The sequence below is a fragment of the Thalassophryne amazonica genome, chromosome 15 (genome assembly GCF_902500255.1).
Source record: "Thalassophryne amazonica chromosome 15, fThaAma1.1, whole genome shotgun sequence".
NCBI classification, from domain to species: Eukaryota; Metazoa; Chordata; class Actinopteri; order Batrachoidiformes; family Batrachoididae; genus Thalassophryne; species Thalassophryne amazonica.
In genome coordinates, this window is record NC_047117.1 from 45,846,665 (window position 1) to 45,872,548 (window position 25,884).

General features: G+C 40.4%; 1 protein-coding gene across 1 annotated transcript in view; it reads right to left on the reverse strand.

Annotated features, from left to right (window-relative positions):
* Positions 1–25,884, reverse strand: part of LOC117525712 (CREB-binding protein-like) — a 125,493-nt gene that overhangs the window by 89,634 nt on the left and 9,975 nt on the right. Inside the window, exons 3-6 of the mRNA XM_034187640.1 lie at positions 22,328–22,446; positions 17,771–18,007; positions 17,439–17,527; positions 5,885–5,965 (exon numbers count right to left, since the gene is read on the reverse strand). Coding sequence (XP_034043531.1) covers positions 5,885–5,965; positions 17,439–17,527; positions 17,771–18,007; positions 22,328–22,446 — 526 coding nt within the window. The remainder of the gene's footprint in view (positions 1–5,884; positions 5,966–17,438; positions 17,528–17,770; positions 18,008–22,327; positions 22,447–25,884) is intronic.

The following is a 25,884-nucleotide window of genomic DNA, read 5'->3' on the forward strand; positions in this document are numbered from 1 at the left end:
ATCGCTGACCCACCCATGCGTGGCTCATTATTCATGGCTTATTATTCAGTGGGACCAAAGCGTCATTGTCTCTAGTTTTACAATCAACAAACTGCTTGAAAGTGGGAAGGGATGTTGAAAGGGTAACATGGTTAAAATCACCAAAGATGGCAATTAAAGCACTGTCACCTCTCTGTGGCGGTGGTGATGACATCACTGGTATGACCCGTGACACGTTTTTCCACTGGTGGAATGTAAACAACGAGAACAATGGCGTGTGAAAACTCCCACAGCAAAGAATAAGGATGAAGACTCACTGCCAACATTTCAATGTCTGGATTACACACATGCTCCTTCACTGTAACATGTCCTGTATTGCATCACTTGTTTACGTAGACAGCGACTAGCCTGCCTTTCTGTTTGCCACTGTCGGCGTAGCTCCGGTCCCCAAGCACCAACCGAAAGCCGGGTATGTTGTTGTGCAGCCATGTCTCCATGAAACACAAGACTGAGCCCCCACAAAACACACTCTCGCTCCTCACAAATGACGTTAATGCATCCATTTTGTTCGGAAGTGAGCTTACATTCCCCAACACTATGAAAGTTAGATATGGCCGATATCTCCTCTTCCTTTTCCAGCACCTCATCCCGGCTCTACAGTCACGGTATTTCTGTTATATGGCTGGGGGGGCCTGGCTGCCGGTTTGTTTGTCTTTTTGTTTTCCTCCCAGGTGGCGTGCATTTGGGACTGAGTGGCTGTGTTGCTGAGGCTGTCAGGACCTCACCCTGATCACCTGCGACTCGTCAGGACTCACAGCTGAGGTGCATCTGGATGGATTGGAGCATGTTGGCATTTAAGACTGGAGTGCACAGTGTGTATTTGCCAGAGACTCGACCTTGTGACCAGACGGGTGAGATCGTCGTCTTGGGAGCCATCTCATCAGCAGCGGACGCTGAGAATGTCCAGGTTTGATGCACGGTCTGTGAAAGAGGAGGGGGTGAGGTCTCACGCTCATCAGCACACTTCCTGAGGTACGTTGGATTTTGTGACTAACAGTTATACAGTCAGTAAATGTGGTGTCCCTCACACCTTATTGTATTGAGCTGTATGTAAGTCATGTATCAGCTTCCACTGCGGTGGAGTTTTGTGAACGGGATGTTCCATGCCTGCAGGTTGGGAAGCTGATCAGTAATCAAGCCAGGAAGTGTTTGCTGTTTGTACACCTTTAAGTGTTCTGTGTGTAGAGTGTGGACTCACATAATGGTTCCTTCTTTCACAGACTCGGTTGTTGCGGCCACCTGGGGGGTGTCGGCGGGGTCCTTGGGTCCGAAACAGCTTCTGGCTCCGGACCGTTAGCGCTGCTGGGAGCGCACCACGCCAGGCCGCACCTTTCTGTTATTACATTTTCACTGTTATGTATTAAATTCAGTTAGCCTTTGTACCGTGCTCTGCTTATTTCATACTGGGTCCTTCAAACGCTGGTCGGTTCTCCGAGCTGCGTCCGACACATAACAATTTCTTATGTATTTCTTTAGGAATATCATGTCTTTCCCCGCTCAGACTACTGCGTCGGAGCTCCATCATGTGACCCCTCGTATAGACAAAGGAGCCCTGGCGCTGCTCCACCATGGACCATGCTTGGGAAATACACTCCAAAAGCCAGGAGAACAATAAATAATGAGTGAAGCAGCATTATTCACTGGCCAATAAATTATATAACGGCTGAGTGAATCCTTGTCATTTGATTGGTGGGTTGTATGTCATGTAACATGGATTATTTGTACCATTTGCAGTTGTGTTTCATTGACTGTGCAACAGTTCTTTATAGCATGCAATTTGGGTGCTATATGAAATGTCATACTGCATGCCCCTACCACTGTGTATGCTCACACTACCAGGAGCGTCGTTTAACTAAACATGGCGGAGTTTGTTTTGCTGATGGACGACGATTTGAAAGAGCTAATTGACGTTGCTAATTCTTTTAACGCGGGCGCGCACACACACACACACACACACACACACACACACACAGACAAGAAAACCACAAAATAACATTTATTTTATAAACAGTATTTATTCTGCCAAACTTTCTGGATGGAGTGATGCAGGTTGGTTTGTTGTCCACTCTATGCACCACTAACATATCTATGCTCAGACACAGAACAGGATGACCAAGACTCCTGCAGATAGCAGTACACAGAGAAACAGAAGCAGCGGCTCACTGACTATCAGCCGTGTTAGGTTTGTGGCCTGCCCATTTCAATAAAATGTCTGACGTCCTCACAAATAAAGAATAAATCACTTCTCTGTGTCTACATCCCCCCCATCCTTTTATGAATGACTAAAATGTGTTCCTTGTCAGCTGATAGCGCAAAAAAGGAAAAAGGAAACCAAAGCTGATGTGCATGCTCAGTTTCAATATTAACCACATGGACAATAATTTACTTCACTGAAACATTTTGCACAGTGATAATATTAAAACAGAAAACTCTGGCTCTCATATAAGCTAAAATAATGTTTTACATGTTTAAATCCAGGGAGATTTGCATTTAAATAATCCTTTTTTTTTTTCTTTAGCTTTTTACAATATGCTGGTGGTCATGGAATTAATTTATTTTAAGTGGACATTTAATAAACCAATTTAAAAACTAATTTAATATCAGGTAGGCTTTGAACCAACTTTCTGTCTGACGCACTTTTATCTCTGCAGCAAAGGTATCGTGGCATGCACGATCAGTTTTCAGACAATTTACGTCACTGAAACATTTTGCACAGTGCAGTATTAACAAATCTGAGCTCAGATTTCCTCTATCACATCAGGTTTTTTTTGCAATCTGCATGTTCCGTCTTCATGGATTACACAAAAGTTGTTCATTCACTCACGAGTTTGACACCACTAATCATGCACAAATGCAGCTTCAAAAGCATAGTTTATAAACTAGGTTCTCGAAATGTAAAGAATTAAATAAAGCTTATTTCATTTATATAGTGCCAAATCAGTGGTAAGGAAAAACTCCTGATGATTTGAGGAAGAAACCTCAAGCAGGCCAGACTCAAAGGGGTGACCTTCTGCTTGGGCCATGCTACAGACACAATTAACAATACAAATATACAGGAAGTTTTGGGAGTCCATGCTGGTGTCCAGGACGGGAGGCTTGCAGAAGAAGACACCCACTCCCACTTCTGGATGGAGCTGCACCTCAAACAGAGAGAGTGAGAAAAAAAACAGAATCAGGGGGCAGAAAGACAACAAGTAAGGCATAATTTGTCAGCATTAAGTAACAAGAAAAACAGAAGAAATACTAAGGTGATTGCCGGCCACAAGCCCTAAGCTTCACTAAAAGACCAGAGTTGAGATAAAGTTGAGGCCGTGATCCACTCCATTTCCTAATAAAATTAATTTAAAAGGGTAGGAAGCACCATACTATGCCAGTATGCTAGCCATTCGCCCTACTGACGTTTCAAATCACGCAAAACTTCAGAGATCTCAGTAACATTGAAAACTGCACTGAGATGCTCTGATCGGGCTGCACTTTAACCGCGGCACACGGACGACACCATTAACATCGCAACATAAAACTATTTTTATATTGTGCCTAAAACTCTCATGAATATATTCTCTGGGTTTATAGATGATGTTATTGCGTTTGTTTTATGTAAACATGCAAGAATCACAGGCTGTCTCTCTGTTATTTTCAATGGGAGCTGCTGTGAGCTACAGTCGCTTCCTGATCATGTCGTTCTGGGGGAAAGTGAAGTTTGCTCTTTAACGTCTTGATTATTGTTCTTTACAACACTGTTTGTCCTCTTTATTCCAGACTAATATATATAGTATGTCTGAAATTCGGTTTACGCTTATTAAATTCCACGCAGATTAAACGTGGCAGACACGGATTATTTGTTATAATTGTTTTAGCAAGTTTTCAGGGCATCATGCATGCAGTCTCTTATTAACGTGGCAAAAAGCATAAAAAAATAAAATTTTTGTAGCATAATATTCATTTACAATTGTCATGTGGATTCTCTGTATGTTTGACTGCAGCGACTCACTGGCACGCAAGGGATTATGGGATACGTCAATAGGGCAAATACAAAAGAGAGACTAAGTGCATCTTAAGTCTGGAAGTGAAAGTCTCTACAGAATTTGACTGTTTTATTGACACGGAGATCATTCCACAAAGCAGGTGCATGATAAGAGAAAGCTCTGTGATCCGCAGACTTTTTATTCACCCTAGGGACACAAAGCAGTCCTGCGCCCTGAGAATGCAGATCCTGGGCCGGTATACAGGGTTTAATTAATTTAATTAGGTCAGCTAAGTAGGAAGGTGTTAGTCTGTGAATAATTTTCTAGGTTCGTAGCAGAACCTTAAAATCTGATCTTACTGGGACAGGAAGCCAGTGAAGAGATGCCAAAAAGGGGGTGTAATGTGGTCAAACTTTCTGCTTTGTGTCAAAGCTCTGGCAGCAGCATATTGAACCAATTGGAGAGCCCCTAATGCTAGACTGCGGAAAACCAGAAAACATAACATTGCAGTAGTCCAACCTAGAACAAACAAATGCACGAATCAGGGTCTCAGCATCATGCATAGACAGGATGGGACGAATCTTCACTATATTTCGCAAGTGGAAGAAAGCAGTCCTCGTAATATCTGTAATGTGGAAGTCATGGGACAATGTAGGATCACAAATTACCCCAAGGTTCCTCACTTTGTCAGTGTAATGTATAACACACAAGCCTAGGATAAGCGTTAGCTGGAGAAATTAACGCCGATGTCTCACTGGACCAAGAACCATCATTTCAGTCTTGTCAGAGTTTAAAAGTAGGAAATGGCCAGAAATCCAGCTTTTCACTGATGCATGGCAACCTCTAAGGATTTTATGTGGATGAGATTACCAGCAGTTACGGGCATGTATAACAAGAGCCGTAATGTTGTTTATGGTGCCGAAGAGGAGTGCGAGAGTGCAGCTTTTGCTTCAAAGGTTGATACAAGAAATGTGTTTTCATATCTCAAAAGCATGATGTAATTGGCAAAAACTAACACCAGATTCTGATTCAGCGCCCCCAAATTACCCAAAATCCACTGAAAAACTCCATGCAAGAAAAACCGTGTTGACCAGTGTAATCAGTTTGTTGCAGTTTGTGATTTCTGCTCATTAAGATAAAAGAAGTAAATAAAAATCCATAATTTTCCCCATCAGCCTCACACTGAAAACAGAGTCTGTTGCTGACTGTCAACATTTGAAGCCAATTTTCCTTGTGTTCTCATCCAGAAGCGCTGCGTGTGCTCTGTGTCCAACTTTCTCACTCTTAAAACATCAAACATACATCCAGGCAGCAAAAAAAGATCTGTCTGAACTTCCCTCAAAGTTCTGAAGATGCACAAAGCTTAATGGAAAAATTCTGCAGACAAACTCATTTTGGTGGATGGAAAAAGGACTTTTGTCTGACAAAAATTAACAAAAAGAGTAGCTCCTTCGCTGTGTGACTGTGTCTAAGCTAGCTACACTGCCACACAACACTGACCATTTCCTGCAGGAGTCTTTCACAATAAGAGCACAGGACAACGTCATCACAAGTCCAACACGAAAAAGGCGAAAAACAGTGAAAACTAATTTTTTGCTTTCTACAATATGTTGGGGGTCACAGAATTAATTTATTTTAGGTAGGCTTTATAAACTTTAATAAAAAAAAAAAAATTAATTCTGGGTGGGTGTTTAACCAACTTTCTTCAAAAAAGGGAGTGGGCTGCTCGGATCTCGGCCCTCAAGTATGCGAATAGGGTAGATCAGTTTTTTCTTCCTCAAGTCCCCTCCTTCACTTTACCATGAAGCTGAATTGTGATGAAAAAGATAAAATTCACAGAAGCTTTAACTCTGTAATGTTTCATCAACAGTTTAACTTACGTCTGTGGCTGCTCAAGGTCATCTTCGAATGTCACGCTCTCACCCTGGATCTCAACAAAGCATTTTTCACAGAAAAAATACCTGGAAAGACACACATTCAGCACGAGACATGTAAGTTATTCAGTGCTGCTGCATTGTTGCCGCAGCAGTTCTGCTGTTCTCTGCTTCATTACTGCAGTGAGCCAAATATGTAAAGCCAGTAATGATCAGACTTTCCTGCAATAAATTCTGTTCACTAAAGACAAAGTCATTAAGCCAAAAACAACATTTCTATAAACATACACAACCACCAACAGCAAATCAGTTGCGAGCTGCTGTGGACATTTTGCCCATTTCTAATCCAACAGACAGTAGGTTTCATATTCCACTGAAGATTTGGGGTATAGTGGCACCGCTGTGCATTCTGAGGTGCTCCAGCACTTTCATGCATTGCTGCCATGCTTTTGAAAGTTACAGCAGGGGTCGACTGTACAAATTAGCAAAATTGATTGTGATTTCGGTCTGAGATAGTTCAAATGCCAAACGTCCCCAACTGTGAGATAATGTGACCATACCCTCTACAGAAATTACTGCAAATTTCAAAACAAGAGCCAAGAATACAACTTGTCCACGACCTGGGTAGTCTAATAATGATATCACAATTTATAGTGATAAATAAGAGGATAAAGTTACTCAATTTCATTTTAAATGTCTGTTCCAGTTTATGAGAAAGGTATCTGCATTACAGCACAACAACTATGGATTTTTTTTTTGGGGGGGGGGGGGGGGGAGTACAGATATTATGGAATTTTTAAAAATTTTTATATTACACACACACACACACACACACACACACACAAAACCCCAATTCCAATGAAGTTGGGACATTGTGTGAAATGTAAATAAAAAACAGAATACAATGATTTGCAAATCCTCTTCAACCTATATTCAATTGAATACACCACAAAGACAAGATATTAAATGTTCAAACTGATAAACTTTGTTTGTGTGTAAATATTTGCTGATTTAGAAATGGATGCCTGCAAAACGTTTCAAGCAAATCTGGAGAACTTTCTACACGGAAGCAGCAAGGCCGAAAACCAAAACTGAATGCCTGTGACCGTCGATCCCTCAGGTTGCACTGCATTAAAAAGCGGCATCATTGTGTAAAGGATCTTACCGCATGGTCTCAAGAACACTTCAGAAAATCATTGTCAGTTAACACAGTTCGTCGCTACATCTACAAATGCAAGTTAAAACTCTACCATGCAAAGCGAAAGCTAAAAACGCAAAGTGGAAAAGTGTGCTGTGGTCTGATGAGTCCACATTTCAAGTAGTTTTTGGAAATCATGAACACTGTGTCCTCCGGACAAAAGAGGAAAAAGACCACCCAGATTGTTACCAGCGCAAAGTTCAAAAGCCAGCATCTGTAATGGTATGGGGGTGTGTTAGTGCCAATGGCATGAGCAACTTACATATCTGTGATGGCACCATCAATGCTGAAAGGTACATCCAGGTTTCGGAACAACACATGCTACCATCCAAGCAACGTCTTTTTCAAGGACGTCCCTGCTTATTTCAGCAAGACAATGCCAAGCCACATTCTGCACGTGTTACAACTGTGTGGCTCCATAGTAAAAGAGTGCAGGTACTAGACTGGCCTGCCTTCAGTCCAGACATGTCGCCCATTGAAAACGTGTGGCACATTATGAAGCACAAACTACGACAACGGAGACCCCGGACTCTTGAACAACTGAAGTCGAACATCAAGCAAGAATGGGAAAGAATTTGTAAAAGCAAAATAATTGTCTTCATGTGACACTATGTTTATTTCATATTGTGTTCATCACTGTGAGAAAGCACTGTGAAATGCCCTTGCTTAATCTGGAGACTGTTCATGCAATTTGCGCAAAAGACTGATAGCCACATGTTTCTGTCTGACCCAAAGGGACACAGTCTGTTCTGATTCCCTGTTCTGATTGCGCCTAACTGCAGCCTTGAGATGAAAACATCTTGTTCAGATTAAGTTATTTTTAGATAGTCACCAGTATCAGTTTGGGGAGATGAGCTCATGAGAACGTGTGCATGAACACCGTCCTGACATGTAATAATAGTACGGTAATAATGTTGTTAATTGATTAATCATTAATTGATTGATTAGTAATTAATTAATTAGCCAACAGCAACCTCTTGACTCTTCCTTCTAAGACAGCCAGAGACCGATTGGTCCAAAGTTTGAAATTTTGCTTCCACAAATTCCACCCACAAAGCTTCAACAATTAGTGTCCTCACTTCCCAAACACTTACTGATTGTTGTTAGAAGGAAAGGTGATGTAACACAGTGACAACATACACAGTAAACATACCACTGCCCCAGTTTTTTTTTTAAACGTGTTGCAGGCATCCATTTCAAAATGAGCAAATATTTGCACAAAAACAAAGTTTATCAGTCTGAACATTAAATATCTTGTCTTTGTGGTGTATTCAACTGAATATAGGTTGAAGAGGATTTGCAAATCATTGTATTCTGTTTTATTTACATTTTACACAACGTCCCGACTTCATTGGAATTGGGGTTGTATTTTACACACACACACACACACACACACACACACACACACACACACACACACACACACACACACACACACACACACACACACACACACACACACACACACACACACACACACACACACACACACACACACACACACACGTGCAAGCAATTGAAAATGTTTTGACTGAACATTTGCTGTGAGTGGTCGGGCAAGCACCAACGATGCAAGGGGCGTCTGGGGGCAAACCCCCTGGGAAATTTTGAGAAAAAAAAAATGGTGCAATTGGGTGCATTCTGAGAGCACTTGGTTTAAAACACAGTGGTATTTCACTCATACTGGAACAAAATATGGCTCAAGCCTTGATTTCATTAAAAAAAATAAATAAATAAAAATACTATCTTGTATGTATTGTCTGTAACCACTTTAGACAACTGGACTGGCTGTCTGCATTAACTGACTTTAATTCTGCTTTCATTGTTTTCATTCTGCATTTATCAAATTCTTAGTGTGTCTTGCAAAACAACTCAATTTGGCAGGGCAGTCTCGTTTGACAGCAGGTGCTAAATATGACGCATATGACACAGAAACACAGCACTTTCTCTGAGTTTTTGGGAAATTACACACAAACAAAGTGAAAACGCAAAGAAAAAGTGACGATGCGGTGGAAAGTGGACATTTGTTGCGGTTTGTTTATTACCTAGAGCTCAAACGTGTCGAGGCGGTTGTGCAGGTGAGAGAACGTAGCTACTCTGGTTAGCTGTGTAGGCTAACACTTACTGACACGACCACTCCCATTTGCCTAGTCTCCCCTTCTTGACTGGGAACCAAAAAACAACAAAAAACAGCACACCATTTTCCTGTGCGAAGTTATGCTGTGTATATATTGCACAACGGGAGCGACTATCCCCATAAGTGGTCAAATCCCGCAGGGTTCAAAGCAGACTGTGCTGCCTTATAATTGCACCTTTTCTGCTTTGTATAAATAATACACTTAAAGACATGATAACTATTGCCAATGAAAAGTTTTTGCTACTTGTAAGTCATTTCAAACTGACAAGACAAATCACCAGATCAATACAGCATAATAATGCCAAATTCCACCACCAGACCAAATGAATTCTAAACAGTGTCATGAAATGCCATCACCAGAATGCAGCGCTTTCCAAAGCAGCCAATTGTGTTATCAATAAAAGCCACAAAATAAAGCCAAAATGCGCGCGTGCGCGCACACACACACACACACACACGCACACACACACGCAGTGAGGCCAATAAGTATTTGATCCACTACTGTCGATTTTGCAAGTTTTCCCACCTACAAAGAATGGAGAGGTCTGTAATTTTTATTGCAAGTACGTCAACTGTGACAGACAGAATCTAAAAAAAACAGTGTATGATTTTTAAATAATTTGAATTTTATTGCATGAAATAAGTATTTGATACAACAGAAAACAGATCTTAAAGGAAAATTCACTGATAAAATACAGCTGGGAAGATAGACTGTGCTATATACTAACAATGCGTATAAATGAAAATAAGGAGCCCTTACAACTAAAATATCCGCCTCTGAAAGTCAGAATTCATCCATCCTCAACAATTTCATAAATGCCACCATTGACACAATTTTAACAAATCAGAAAAAAAAAAAATCCCCTGGATCGGAATGCTGTGAGGTAGCATGGGCACGTAAAGGTAAATACTGTAATTTCCAGACTATAAGCCCCTACTTTTTTCACACGCTTTTAACACTGCGGCTTAAACAATGATGTGGCTAATTTATGAATTTTTACAGGCTTTCTCATAAGTCGAAATACATCAATTGATGCTGTCCATTAATTTCCTGAAAGCTGCAGTCCTCATACAGCGTAAATTCACGCACACAATCAATATAAAGTCTTACCTGTTAGTTGCAGTGGATTCATCAACACGTCCTGCAGAAAACGACATCTGAAAACAATTAAATCCTTGTCGTGGATGAGCCCCTCTGGCACTTTGCGCAGCAGTCGCGCCTCCTGTTAAAGCAGCCAAGTGCCCCCCCACCTTCCCCACCATCTCCCTGTCTGTGATACGAGTTGAAAACGTCACAGCACCTTAGCGTCTCATTTACCACAGACACCAGGCAATCCTGGCTGCACCATGACATTATCTCATGATGCACAAAGAAAAAAATAATTAAAAAAATTTAAATTACCGGGACTCAGTTCTGCATGTGGTGCGGATCAGAGCCGCGAGACACGATGCACGGCATAAAAACAGCATTTACAGTATGTATTTAATTAAAAGTTAAAACATCTTTCTGTCTAAGACATCTTAAACTCGTTTCATAAAGCGCCGAAAGGGTGCAGGTTTTCTTTGCAACCACCCACTGCACCAGGTGATTTCACTGATTAACTGATTCCATCTGCTCAAAGTGATGTTAATCAGTAAAATCACCTGGTGGACTACGTGGTTGCAAAGGAAACCTGCACCCTCTTGGCCCTTTCTGGAATCAGTTTGAGACATCTAATCATCTTTGCCCCTTCTATACTGCAGGGCAACACTGGTGGCGTGTTGAACCTCTGTGCCCATGTGAAGTCACACATCACTGTTATTGCAGACGGGATGGCCGCCTGCTGGTGGCTTTAGACCAGCCATACAAAAACACTCTTAAGTTTAACGTAAGTGATCACATATGCCTATAACTTTTCATATGGACTCTCAATATCATAATCAACCAATCCAATCATAAATTATCAGTGGGTTTTCTTTTCCTTTTATATTTGGTACATAAACCTTTGCTTGCAATTACAGAGGTCAGACATTTCCTGTCATTCTTGATCAAGTTTGCACAGACACTGCAGCAGGGATTTTGGTCCACTCCTCCATACAGATCTTCTCCAGATCTTTCAGGTTTCGAGTTTCAGCTACCCTCCAAAAATTTCCTATTGGGTTTGGGTCTGGAGACTGGCTATGTCACTCCCAGACCATTACATGCTTCTCACAGAGCCAATCCTTAGTTGCCCTGGCTGTGCATTTCAGGTCATTGTCACATTGGAAGACCCAGCCATGACCAATCTTCAATGTAAAGAGGTTGTTTGCCAAAACCCTCACAAAACATGACCTCAGCCATCCTCCCTTCAATGCGGTGCAGTCGTCCTGTCCCCTTTGTAGAAAAGCACCTACAACAATGATGTTTCCACTCCCATGCCTCATGACTGGGATGGTGGCTTGAGGTTGCTCTCATCCTCCAAACATGGCAAGTGGAATTGATACCAAAAAGCTATGTTTGAGTTTCATCTGACCACATGACCTTCTCCCATGCCTCCTCTGGATCATCCAAATGGCCATTGGCAAACTTCAAACTGGACATGTGGTGGCTTGAGCAGGGGGACCTTGCGTGCCCTGCAGAATTTTAAACCATGACAGCGTTGTGCATTATTAATGTAATCTTTGCGTTGTGCATTATTAATGTAATCTTTGCGACTGTGGTCCCAGCTCTCTTCAGGTCATTGACCAGGCCCTCCTGTGTAGTTTTGGGCTTTCTCAGAACTGTCCTTTCCCCACGATGCAAGATCTTGCATGGAGCTCCAGACCAAGAAAGACTGACAGACATCTTGTGTTTCTTCCATCTTCTAATAAGTACACCAAAAGTTGTAGCCTTCTCACCAAGCTGCTTGCCTATTGTACTGTAACCCATCCCAGTCTTGTGCTGGTCTATAATTTTATCCCTGTCTCATCGCAGCAGCTTGTCTTGGCCATAGTGGATAGGTTGGGGCGTGATTGATTGTGTGGACAGGTGCCTTTTATACAGGTAACGAGTTCAAACAGTTGCAATTAATACAGATGAAGAGTGCAGAATAGGAGGAATCTTAAAGAAAAACTAATAGGTCTGTGAGAGTCAGAATTCTTGCTGGCTGGTAGGTGATCAAATATTTATTTCATGCAATAAAGTCCAAATGAATTATTTTAAGAAAATCATACCATGTGATTTACTGATATTTTAGATAGATTCTGTCTCTCACAGTTGAAGTGTACCCACGATAAAAATGACAGACGTCTCCATTCTTTGAAGGTAGGAAAACCTGTAAAACCGACAGTGGATCAAATATTTGCCTCACTGCGTGTGTGTGTGTGTGTGTATTTATATATATATATATATATATATGTGTGTGTGTGTGTGTGTGTGTATTTCCCAGTGAGGATATAAACGCAACATGGAAACAAATTGACGGAAATCTGTATATAAACAGAGGTTTTGCACCCATGTATATACAAACACTACTACTACTTTATTTTACGAGACAAACATTAACTTTATTACATAAGCAAAAAACAACAACAACAACAAAAAAACAATGTACCTCATGTGTCACATTGGTCAGCATTTAACTTCATCTATTTTGGACTGCTTAATTAGTGGCACAGCAAATGCTTGTCTCCTGTCACTGTAAAATTCCCACTCTAATTGAAAACAAATGGCAGCTGATCACTTTGCCTCAGTCTCTGGTGGCTAACAGAGGCGCTCATTATTTCCCCGGATCGCACTATTCCCACCATCAAGCAGCACTAGGGTGGTCCATAAAAATGGTCAAAAATTTTTTTTCAAAAAACTTCAAGTCTCACCCTCTAAATTTGTTGTACCTAACATAAAAACACATCATGTACAATTTCATAAAACTCTAATTTTTACTGGTAGCACACAGCCCTTAAAGATTTTGCTCGCAATAACTTTGTCATATAGTATGGTCATTTCCAGATATTTCCAAATTATTTCTGTCAGTTTAATATTGATATGTCAGGACAGAAATTATGGCAATACATTGGAAAATCAAATCTTTTCATATCCCATAAAATAGTTAACACTAAAACATGAATTGTGAGATGCAGTTCTTCTCGTACATGTATCATGCTCCTACAATACCTACATACTGGGGTAGCGAAGATTTTGTAACAAATATTGCATTTTCATTTTATTGATGAAATACTGTTTCATTATTGATAAATTTAAATAAGTCTATGCTTTATATATTTCCACATATATTTTGATCCAGCTCCAAACAATAATATTCTTTATGCCTTGCAGTACTTAATATTCAAAAATGTATGAATCAGCACAAGAACCAATTATACAGCTGTGTAACATAAGAGAACATCCTTTACATGATAATGATATTTAAGTTGCTTGCATCATGACCAAGACTTGCTGCCGTTTCAGTCAGAATATAGGTGGCACTTCTGTCTGTTGTTTTGGTCCTATCCAATGCTGCTGCAAGTCCTGGTGTTACAACAGCTTTAATTTTACTGGCTTTTTGTGGCACTGGCATAAATTCTTCATCTGGACTTTCTGTGTTCTCTTCACGCTGGAGACAGTGTCAGGTAGTGAGACATTAGATGGTCCAGGCTCCTCCAGTTTCTCTTTGTATTTTGCTTCTGCAGCTTTCCTTTTTTCTGCTCTTTGTTCTTTGGCAGTTTGTATTTTATCTATGCCTGTCATGCATCCTCTACCTTTCTCTCGCTGAGCAAGTAGGAACTGTCTGTCATCTTCAAACTTTATCATTGTTAGGACATCCTGATGTGCCATGTCAAACAAGTCCTCCAAAGATTCACAAAACACTGTTTCATCTTTCTTCTGCTTGTCTGTATTGCGATTCTTGGTCTTTTTCAATGTTTTCCATTTTCCGAACACCTTTTCTAACTTTGTGATCAGATGCTGCTTTGCCCTCAGTGGGATTCTAGCTCTCTCCCAAAAAGGAATTGCCATGTCTATAGAGGTCACAGCAGCATCATGGACAGTTTTCTTCAAATCAGTGTGTTTGAAGAAAAATACCTTGAGTATTTGCCCATTTGAGGGCAATTTGTTTCCCTTTATTTCAGTCGGTGGAACCAATAAGGTATATAAATGTTCTACTTCTAGTAGCTGACATGTTTTACTCAAGTTTCCAGTTAATGGTTAAGCATGTTAAGTCAGCAAGTGTCTCTTTTTACATTTATCTCATGTTAGATTCACCATCACCAAAGATCTGAAAGAAAAGAAGCTGTGAATTGAAGCAAAATTTTCAGCTTGTAGCCTAAAATAACATTTTTGAAAGTATGTTGTTTGTGAGAAAGGTATAGTTTTAAACTGAACATAAAATTATACTTTAGTTACACTCAGGTGGTTAACTTCTATCCTCTTTATAAGTGATGTGATTAGATACTGGATAATGGATAACCAATTGCACGGGCACTCGGGCAGCGATAAATGATATATTTACAACCTTCAGCTATGATGTGCTACCTCTAAATATTAATGTATGACAAAAATATTTGGCAGGCTTTCTTTTTTCCCAAAGCATCATAAAATGAAGGGGTGAGAGTAATGAATTTCCAACTTTTATTTTTTGAACCACCCTAAGCAGCACTTAGGTGATCTGAACCACTCGGCCAAAACTAAACTGAGGAATCTTGGGGTGATTTTTGATGAAGCCATGTCACTAGAACACCATTCAAGGCAGCTGGTCAAAAACTACTTCTTTCAGCTGTGCAATATTGCTAAGCTCAGGCCCATGGTGTCTAAGGCCAAGCCTGAAATGATTAATCATGTATTTGTGTCCTCATTGCTAAACTACTGTAACAGCCTGTACACCTGCCTAAACAAGAAAGAGTTTGCTCACCTCCAGCATGTTCAAAACTCAGCCACGAGGGTGTTGACCGGCACCAAGAGGAGGTCCCATGTTACACCTGTTTTAAAATCTCTCCACTGGCTTTCTATTGTGTATCATTTCCAATTTGAAATCTTGGTGCTTATTTTTCATATTTTCCTACATCACTGACTTAATCAAGCCCTACAGCCCAACTCAAAAGCTGAGGTCATCTGGGCAGATCCTGCTGATGGCTCTACAAACATGCTTCAAAACTCGTGGAGACAAATCCTTCAAAGCCACCGCGCCCTACCTTTGGAACGCACTTCCTTTAGAGGTGGGCAGATCGATCCTAATATCAATACCAACGCTGGTATTGATATTGAATGATCCTCGTGCAAAAAGATCGATACTCAAGCTCTTTTTCTCTCCCGCACGCATTGACAGCTGCGCAAGCAGATTCATCAAAGTCTACTCTCTGTCTGTAAGAGCAGCGCTGCGCTGTCACACAACATGGAGCAGCACACCCTTGTATTGTGGTTTGTCAGCCCTCTACCTCAGGAGATTTTAAGTTGTGTTGAGTGATATTTTTTTAAACAAAAATGTTGATTGTGATAATAAAGTATTTTGTTGTCACGTACAATGTTGGGTGAAATTCTATCCTAGGTCTTTTGGATCCTTTGGATCTTTGAACTTTAAATATGAAAAAGTATCGTTATCAGTGTCGATATCGACAATACTGGGCCTGTATTTACCTGGTATCGGATCAATACCAAAATTCCCTGTATCGCCCACCTCTAACTTCCTTTAGACCTGCACTCTCTGGCCTCAGTGGATGCCTTCAAAAAGCACCTTAAAACTTATTTGTTTCAGCAAGCATTCTAGTCCCAATTGACACCGTGCTGTGTTGCTTCATTTTATATTATATATTTGACTGTATGATCTTTTATATATGTTCACCACTGTGAAGCACTTTGTGACTGCTGTCTGTGAAAAGCGCTATACAAATAAGTTTACTTACTTACTAATCTGACCAAGGAGTGATGGGGGTCCCAGCCATGGCAGATAGCATTGTAAGCAATGATGTTGAAGCTCCTTCTGAGAGACAAACTATGTAATGACGCCCTTTCCAACAGTCAAAATGCAATTCTTCATTGCTTATTTGGTAAAATAAAGTTTTCATAGCAATAAAAGTAATGCAAATACAGATGTGTTTGTGAAAGGCTCATATCAGCCGATATTGTCGGCAAACCAATAGAAGTTTTTTTCTTAAAAAAAAAAAAAAATATGAAGATAAAACTAAAAATTGTCAAAAATGCCCCAAAATAGCCAAGACTCCAGAGGATTAAAGACGCTGCTCTACAGACCAAAACTTGTAGAAAATCAAAATGTCCACATCCACGTACTTTCAGTGACTTTCAAAATTACATAGATTCTGATTGGCTGAAAGTTCGCTGTTGTAGAAAAAGTAACCGATGACATTGCGCATTTTAGCTTGCGTCATAAACTGTTGTAAACTGTGTGCGGCTGCATGTCAATTTTTTTTTTTTTTGAAGTGTTCAAAACTTCTGTCACACATTAATTATGTGCACTAGTTGTGAACATGGTGCAACCTGTTCGAAAACGCTGCATGTCAATGCGTGTCACTGCACGCAGGGCATCTGAACAATTCTGAAGAGATGTTACATCTATAATAAACATAACTTTACAGATACATCATTCATGAAAAGGAATGAAAATGCAACTGTTTTATGAATCCATTACAATATATATTATAAATAATTACCCTTGAGACAAGATTCCAAATGCATTCTCCACCACATGACGCAAACGAGACAACCTGCAACTGTTGATAATTTGTCTGTGATTCTGGGAGCGTTGAAAGAATGGTTTTATCAGCCAAGTTCTAAGAACAAATTCACCATTGCATGAAATAATTATTTTATATAGTGTGGCGTCAAGCGGGACACATTGGCACGACGAATTGTGTAGCAGTGCAGGGATCAAATTCATGCAGGTGTCAACGTGCCTTAACTGTTAGAGCATTATTTTAATTATTTACCTTGATGCACATCTTTATGCAGTGAGCTACCATTGTGCAAACCTTCAATTAAATCCATCCACTGATTTAGGAGTTGATGGATTTAACCAATATTGAGGAAAACTGCTTAAGACCTGAAGTGACTGATGCTAAGTTCCTTAAGGTGTCATGATGTTCACATTGCAGCTTTTATCATCCACTTCACAACTTGGCATTCAACTGAGCATGCACAGGCATAATATCTGAGTTCATAATAATTCAGTAAGGCAGACATTCCAACTGGTGCAGTGTTATTTTATATGGAAAACAGCAGCTGTAATGGTCACCTTCACCTGAAAAGCATTTCACAAACTACCAGACAGACAAACACATACCTGTTCTGGTAGCTATAGTACGTGCCTCCAGGAGGGATGGTGCATAGCTGTTTGCTATGGCAACATAGAGCTTGAGCAGAGAACTCGTACTGCAGAAAGATGTAACATGACAGAGAAGGTGAGAAAGGGCCCAAACAAATCCCTGAACATACAGTTTTTTTCCTTAGTTTTGTTATCAAAGCTTCTTAGGTTTGAAAGGTGAGTACTATGAACCAAATGTGGTGGGGATTATTTTGTTATTGTGATTACTGCTACTTTTTCTCCATTTGTCTAAATCACACTGTAATTTATGAAACTCTTATTGAGACAAAATGTTTCATCCTCTTTCTCACCTTTCTCCCACAGCAGTAGCCCAGAGCCTGCATGACAGGGTCGATCTCTGATTCAAACACCTTTGCCAGTTTGGAGTAGTACTTGTAGACATCTGACGTTTTGCAGTTGAAAAGCCAGGCCTTGTGGAACATGAGCCAGACATCATCAACATATTGCCACGGTTCCTGATATTGACCTGCGTCCAGCTTGAACTGTATTATAGACAGGTCTACTGAGTTCTTCATGTCAAAGTAGTGCTGGAAACAACAAAAGAGTGAAGGTTTCAGTTTTCAAGATGAAAGCATGTATACAGTGCTGCTCAATTAGAAGCTTTCTTCATAAACACAGTTCTCTCTTAGGCTCAAGATGCGTTTCTCTGTGACTAGTTTGTAGCAATTTTAATTAGCTACATGGGAGCTGATTTGTCACACTTTAATACAACCCCTGGCAAAAAATTATGGAATCACCGGCCTCGGAGAATGTTCATTCAGTTGTTTAATTTTGTAGAAAAAAAGCAGATCACAGACATGACGCAAAACTAAAGTCATTTCAAATGGCAACTTTCTGGCTTTAAGAAACACTATACAACCCCTGGCAATAATTATGGAATCACCGGCCTCGGAGGATGTTCATTCAGTTGTTTATTTTTGTAGAAAAAAAGCAGATCACAGACATGACGCAAAACTAAAGTCATTTCAAATGGCAACTTTCTGGCTTTAAGAAACACTAAAAGAAATCAGGAAAAAAAATTGTGGCAGTCAGTTACTTTTTTAGACCAAGCAGAGGGAAAAAATATGGACTCACTCAATTCTGAGGAATAAATTATGGAATCACCCTGTAAATTTTCATCCCCAAAACTAACACCTGCATCAAATCAGATCTGCTCGTTAGTCTGCATCTAAAAAGGAGTGATCACACCTTGGAGAGCTGTTGCACCAAGTGGACTGACATGAATCATGGCTCCAACACGAGAGATGTCAATTGAAACAAAGAAGAGGATTATCAAACTCTTAAAAGAGGGTAAATCATCACGCAATGTTGCAAAAGATGTTGGTTGTTCACAGTCAGCTGTGTCTAAACTCTGGACCAGATACAAACAACATGGGAAGGTTGTTAAAGGCAAACATACTGGTAGACCAAGGAAGACATCAAAGCGTCAAGACAGAAAACTTAAAGCAATTTGTCTCAAAACTCAAAAATGCACAACAAAACAAATGAGGAACGAATGGGAGGAAACTGGAGTCAACATCTGTGACTGAACTGTAAGAAACCGCCTAAAGGAAATGGGATTTACATACAGAAAAGCTAAACGAAAGCCATCATTAACACCTAAACAGAAAAAAAACAAGGTTACAATGGGCTAAGGAAAAGCAATTGTGGACTGTGGATGACTGGATGAAAGTCATATTCAGCGATGAATCTCGAATCTGCATTGGGCAAGGTGATGATGCTGGAACTTTTGTTTGGTGCTGTTCCAATGAGATTTATAAAGATGACTGCCTGAAGAGAACATGTAAATTTCCACAGTCATTGATGATATGGGGCTGCATGTCAGGTAAAGGCACTGGGGAGATGGCCGTCATTACATCATCAATAAATGCACAAGTTTACGTTGATATTTTGGACACTTTTCTTATCCCATCAATTGAAAGGATGTTTGGGGATGATGAAATCATTTTTCAAGATGATAATGCATCTTGCCATAGAGCAAAAACTGTGAAAACCTTCCTTGCAAAAGACACATAGGGTCAATGTCATGGCCTGCAAATAGTCCGGATCTTAATCCAATTGAAAATCTTTGGTGGAAGTTGAAGAAAATGGTCCATGACAAGGCTCCAACGTGCAAAGCTGATCTGGCAACAGCAATCAGAGAAAGTTGGAGCCAGATTGATGAAGAGTACTGTTTGTCACTCATTAAGTCCATGCCTCAGAGACTGCAAGCTGTTATAAAAGCCAGAGGTGGTGCAACAAAATACTAGTGATGTGTTGGAGCGTTCTTTTGTTTTTCATGATTCCATAATTTTTTCCTCAGAATTGAGTGATTCCATATTTTTTTCCCCTCTGCTTGGTCTAAACAAGTAACCGTTACTGACTGCCACAATTTTTTTTCCTGATTTCTTATAGTGTTTCTTAAAGCCAGAAAGTTGCCATTTGAAATGACTTTAGTTTTGTGTCATGTCTGTGATCTGCTTTTTTTCTACAAAATTAAACAACTGAATGAACATCCTCCGAGGCCAGTGATTCCATAATTTTTGCCAGGGGTTGTAAGAAATCAAGAAAAAAAAAAATTGTGGCAGTCAGTAACGGTTACTTTTTTAGACCAAGCAGAGGGAAAAAAATATGGAATCACTCAATTCAATGTATAAACTGATATTTGGGGGGGCACACACACCACCGCCACACAGGAGAAGCAACTGATAATGATATTAACCCTTCAATGGTCAACTCAACTGTCTGGTAGAGCATATTGATATCAATTGCAGTTTAATAAAAAATGTGAGAATATTAAAAGGGTTTAAAACATGCTTTTGGGTGCTGTCAATTGATAAAGGCTGGCCAGAAGTATTTTAATCAACTCCACAGAAGTTTTTTTTTTTTTTTTTTACTACATTTTGTAAATGGAAAGTAAAATTACCCAAAGTGTAAATATACAGGGAGAATCTCTGCTGACAAACCAAGTTCACAGTCAGGTAAAAGCAATTACTGCAGGGCTGACCAGTAAATTGATATGGTGTCTCAGAAGGCAGAGATTCTCTCATCGCTAAATATCTGAGCTCAAGACTCTTCAAAAACAGAGCTTCAGTCAACTTTATCACAGAGTTTGAAACTACTGAAACCGAGCAATCATTTGACAAACCTACAGGAGAAATGTCTTGATCTGGACGGGAAAAATGAGCTCTAGTATTTGCATTTTGAAGGTGGCAGAAGAGCCACATTCCAGCACTCCTACATCTGTGTCAAAAATGCTAAAAGAGGTTTTCGGACTTAAGCAGATTCTGATCACTGATAAGACAGGGATGTAAGTCTGTAACATAGGGAGCATTGTCCACAAGGTCTCCAAGTAATAAAACTGCTCGGCACCTGCGTGCATCAGCAATGTGGTTAAAATTTATGCATGATTCAGACACCCTAAACTGAATAAAAAAAAAAAAAATATATATATATATATATATATATATATATATATATATGTTTGAAGGTTCAGTGCAGTATCTTAGCTGCTCCTAGGACTGCACTCTTCTGGACAGAGTCCTCTGATGTTGTGCCGGGAATCTGATGGAGCCACTCTTCTAATTTGGGGGTTACAATGCAGAGTGCTCCTATTACCACTGGGACCACTTTTGACTTTACCTTCCACATCTGCTCCAGTTGCTCCTTCTGGCCTTGATACTTCTGTTTTTTCTTGTTACTTTCTGATGTTGCTGTCAGCTGTGATTATGACATCAATCAACAACTGCGGGTTTATTTCCATTGTCAACTCCCACTATATCTGGTTGGTTGGCCAGCAGCTGCTTGTCTGTCCAGAATCTGAAGGCCCACAGGACCTTAACCTTGTTGTCCTCAACTGTGTTTGACGACATCTTCCAACGGGACTTGGCGACTTCTAATCCATATGCGGCACAGATATTGCTGTACATGATTCCTAACACTTAGTTGTGCCTCTCACTGTATGCTGTACCAGCTTGCATCTTGTGTCCTGCTACTATGTGTTGGACTGTCTCTGGGGCACATTTGCATAGCCTGCAACTTGGGTCTTGTCGCCTGTGGTAGACTCCTGCCTCTATGGAATTGGTGCTTAGGGCTTGTTCTTGCGCTGCTATGATCAGAGCCTCTGTGCTGTCCTTTAGGCCGGACATTTATAGCCACCAGTAGTTCTTATATCGGCCACTTCCTCTATTAGTTGGAGAGGAGGCTTGGTCTTCCATATCTCCTCCTCCTGTTCCTTGTCTTAACTTGCCCGAGGCATTCTTGTAGCAGCTGTTCTCTGGGGGCCATCTTTCAAGTATTCATGGATGTTCCTCGTCTCATCCTGGACTGTGGCTCTGACACTCACTAATCCTCGTCCTCCCTTCTTGCGTTGCTCATAGATATATATGTTCAACTACTTCCTGACACGGCAGAGTGTCATCGCTCTTTTTCACCCATGTCGGAGACCACCTTACTCACGTCTGTCCCCCCCCCCAAAAAAAAAGAAGCTCAGAAAACACACACACACACACACACACACACACACACACACACACACACACACACACACACACACACACACACGTCAGCCTGAAAACACAATTTTATTTAGTCCCACAGACAACACAGAAATAAAAACATGGATTGGCCATTTTCTTTTTCCAGGATTTACATGCATCACCCCATACCCAAAGCAGCAAATGACCATTTTTTGTGAAGGACTTTCCACTCTTCATCCAATGACATATTTATCAATATTTCTCCATAGAGTGAAGACAGATGCTATAAAAATCCAGTCATATTATATACACTTTCAACAACCAAGAACATTTTTCTTTACATTAAACTATGTGTGAAAAGTAACTGGCCAGTGTACAGGAGCAACTTACTGGTAAGTCCAGAACCACAGGATCAGTTGGCTGTCTGATAGGTCGTGTATCAGGGTCCTGCCTATACAGTGCCTCCAAAGCTGGCATGAGAGCCTGTCGCATCTCTTCAGGCTTAAAAACTAAGACAGATTAAACGTTCAATGCGTAAACATGCAATCAATCAATCAATCAATCAATTTTTTTATATAGCGCCAAATCACAACAAACAGTTGCCCCAAGGCGCTTTATATTGTAAGGCAAGGCCATACAATAATTATGTAAAACCCCAACGGTCAAAACGACCCCCTGTGAGCAAGCACTTGGCTACAGTGGGAAGGAAAAACTCCCTTTTAACAGGAAGAAACCTCCAGCAGAACCAGGCTCAGGGAGGGGCAGTCTTCTGCTTGGACTGGTTGGGGCTGAGGGAGAGAACCAGGAAAAAGACATGCTGTGGAGGGGAGCAGAGATCGATCACTAATGATTAAATGCAGAGTGGTGCATACAGAGCAAAAAGAGAAAGAAACAGTGCATCATGGGAACCCCCCAGCAGTCTACGTCTATAACAGCATAACTAAGGGATGGTTCAGGGTCACCTGATCCAGCCCTAACTATAAGCTTTAGCAAAAAGGAAAGTTTTAAGCCTAATCTTAAAAGTAGAGAGGGTGTCTGTCTCCCTGATCTGAATTGGGAGCTGGTTCCACAGGAGAGGAGCCTGAAAGCTGAAGGCTCTGCCTCCCATTCTACTCTTACAAACCCTAGGAACTACAAGTAAGCCTGCAGTCTGAGAGCGAAGCGCTCTATTGGGGTGATATGGTACTACGAGGTCCCTAAGATAAGATGGGACCTGATTATTCAAAACCTTATAAGTAAGAAGAAGAATTTTAAATTCTATTCTAGAATTAACAGGAAGCCAATGAAGAGAGGCCAATATGGGTGAGATATGCTCTCTCCTTCTAGTCCCCGTCAGTACTCGAGCTGCAGCATTTTGAATTAACTGAAGGCTTTTTAGGGAACTTTTAGGACAACCTGATAATAATGAATTACAATAGTCCAGCCTTTAGTCTGTGAAGAAGATTCCCCATTTACATGAACAAATTGTAATCTATTAGACAAATATGATTCAAACCACCGCAACGCAGTGCCTTTAATACCTATGGCATGCTCTAATCTCTGTAATAAAATTTTATGGTCAACAGTATCAAAAGCAGCACTGAGGTCTAACAGAACAAGCACAGAGATGAGTCCACTGTCCGAGGCCATAAGAAGATCATTTATAACCTTCACTAATGCTGTTTCTGTACTATGATGAATTCTAAAACCTGACTGAAACTCTTCAAATAGACCATTCCTCTGCAGATGATCAGTTATCTGTTTTACAACTACCCTTTCAAGAATTTATGAGAGAAAAGGAAGGTTGGAGATTGGCCTATAATTAGCTAAGATAGCTGGGTCAAGTGATGGCTTTTTAAGTAATGGTTTAATTACTGCCACCTTAAAAGCCTGTGGTACATAGCCAACTAATAAAGATAGATTGATCATATTTAAGATCGAAGCATTAAATAATGGTAGGGCTTCCTTGAGCAGCCTGGTAGGAATGGGGTCTAATAAACATGTTGATGGTTTGGATGAAGTAACTAATGAAAATAACTCAGACAGAACAATCGGAGAGAAAGAGTCTAACCAAATACCGGCATCACTGAAAGCAGCCAAAGATAACGATACGTCTTTGGGATGGTTATGAGTAATTTTTTCTCTAATAGTTAAAATTTTGTTAGCAAAGAAAGTCATGAAGTCATTACTAGTTAAAGTTAATGGAATACTCAGCTCAATAGAGCTCTGACTCTGTCAGCCTGGCTACAGTGCTGAAAAGAAACCTGGGGTTGTTCTTATTTTCTTCAATTAGTGATGAGTAGAAAGATGTCCTAGCTTTACGGAGGGCTTTTTTATAGAGCAACAGACTCTTTTTCCAGGCTAAGTGAAGATCTTCTAAATTAGTGAGACGCCATTTCCTCTCCAACTTACGGGTTATCTGCTTTAAGCTACGAGTTTGTGAGTTATACCACGGAGTCAGGCACTTCTGATTTAAAGCTCTCTTTTTTAGAGGAGCTACAGCATCCAAAGTTGTCTTCAATGAGGATGTAAAACTATTGACGAGATACTCTATCTCACTTACAGAGTTTAGGTAGCTACTCTGCACTGTGTTGGTATATGGCATTAGAGAACATAAAGAAGGAATCATATCCTTAAACCTAGTTACAGCGCTTTCTGAAAGACTTCTAGTGTAATGAAACTTATTCCCCACTGTTGGGTAGTCCATCAGAGTAAATGTAAATGTTATTAAGAAATGATCAGACAGAAGGGAGTTTTCAGGGAATACTGTTAAGTCTTCTATTTCCATACCATAAGTCAGAACAAGATCTAAGATATGATTAAAGTGGTGGGTGGACTCATTTACTTTTTGAGCAAAGCCAATAGAGTCTAATAATAGATTAAATGCAGTGTTGAGGCTGTCATTCTCAGCATCTGTGTGGATGTTAAAATTGGCCACTATAATGATCTTATCTGAGCTAAGCACGAAGTCAGACAAAAGGTCTGAAAATTCACAGAGAAACTCACAGTAACGACCAGGTGGACGATAGATAATAACAAATAAAACTGGTTTTTGGGACTTCCAATTTGGATGGACAAGACTAAGAGTCAAGCTTTCAAATGAATTAAAGCTCTGTCTGGGTTTTTGATTAATTAATAAGCTGGAATGGAAGATTGCTGCTAATCCTCCGCCCCGGCCTGTGCTACGAGCATTCTGACAGTTAGTGTGACTCGGGGGTGTTGACTCATTTAAACTAACATATTCATCCTGCTGTAACCAGGTTTCTGTAAGGCAGAATAAATCAATATGTTGATCAATTATTATATCATTTACCAACAGGGACTTAGAAGAGAGAGACCTAATGTTTAATAGACCACATTTAACTGTTTTAGTCTGTGGTGCAGTTGAAAGTGCTATATTATTTTTTCTTTTTGAATTTTTATGCTTAAATAGATTTTTGCTGGTTATTGGTAGTCTGGGAGCAGGCACCGTCTCTACGGGGATGGGGTAATGAGGGGATGGCAGGGGGAGAGAAGCTGCAGAGAGGTGTGTAAGACTACAACAGACCAATGCCAGTGTATGGTCTGTATGCCCAATGACAGTGCATACAGACCAACACTGAGCAGCCTCATTCTATGACAGTTCTGACAGCTCAATTAAATTCTAGAGTAACACATTTTCTCAGTCCAGACAAACTGGTGCCTTTAAGTGACTAAAATTTAAGTTTATCCCCTCCCCATCAGAGAAAATACGTATTTCAGTGGCAGGAAGTGTGAGACTAGTCAAGACTGAGGGAAAGGTGAATGTAGCAATGTACAGAAACATCCTGGTTGAAAAACTGCTCCAGAGTGCTCTTGACCTCAGACTGAGGTGACAGTTCATCTGTTCATCTGACCCTAAACACAGAGCCAAGATATCAAAGGAGTGGCTTCAGGACAACTCGGTGAAGGTCCTTGAGTGACCCAGCCAGAGCCCAGACCTGAATCCG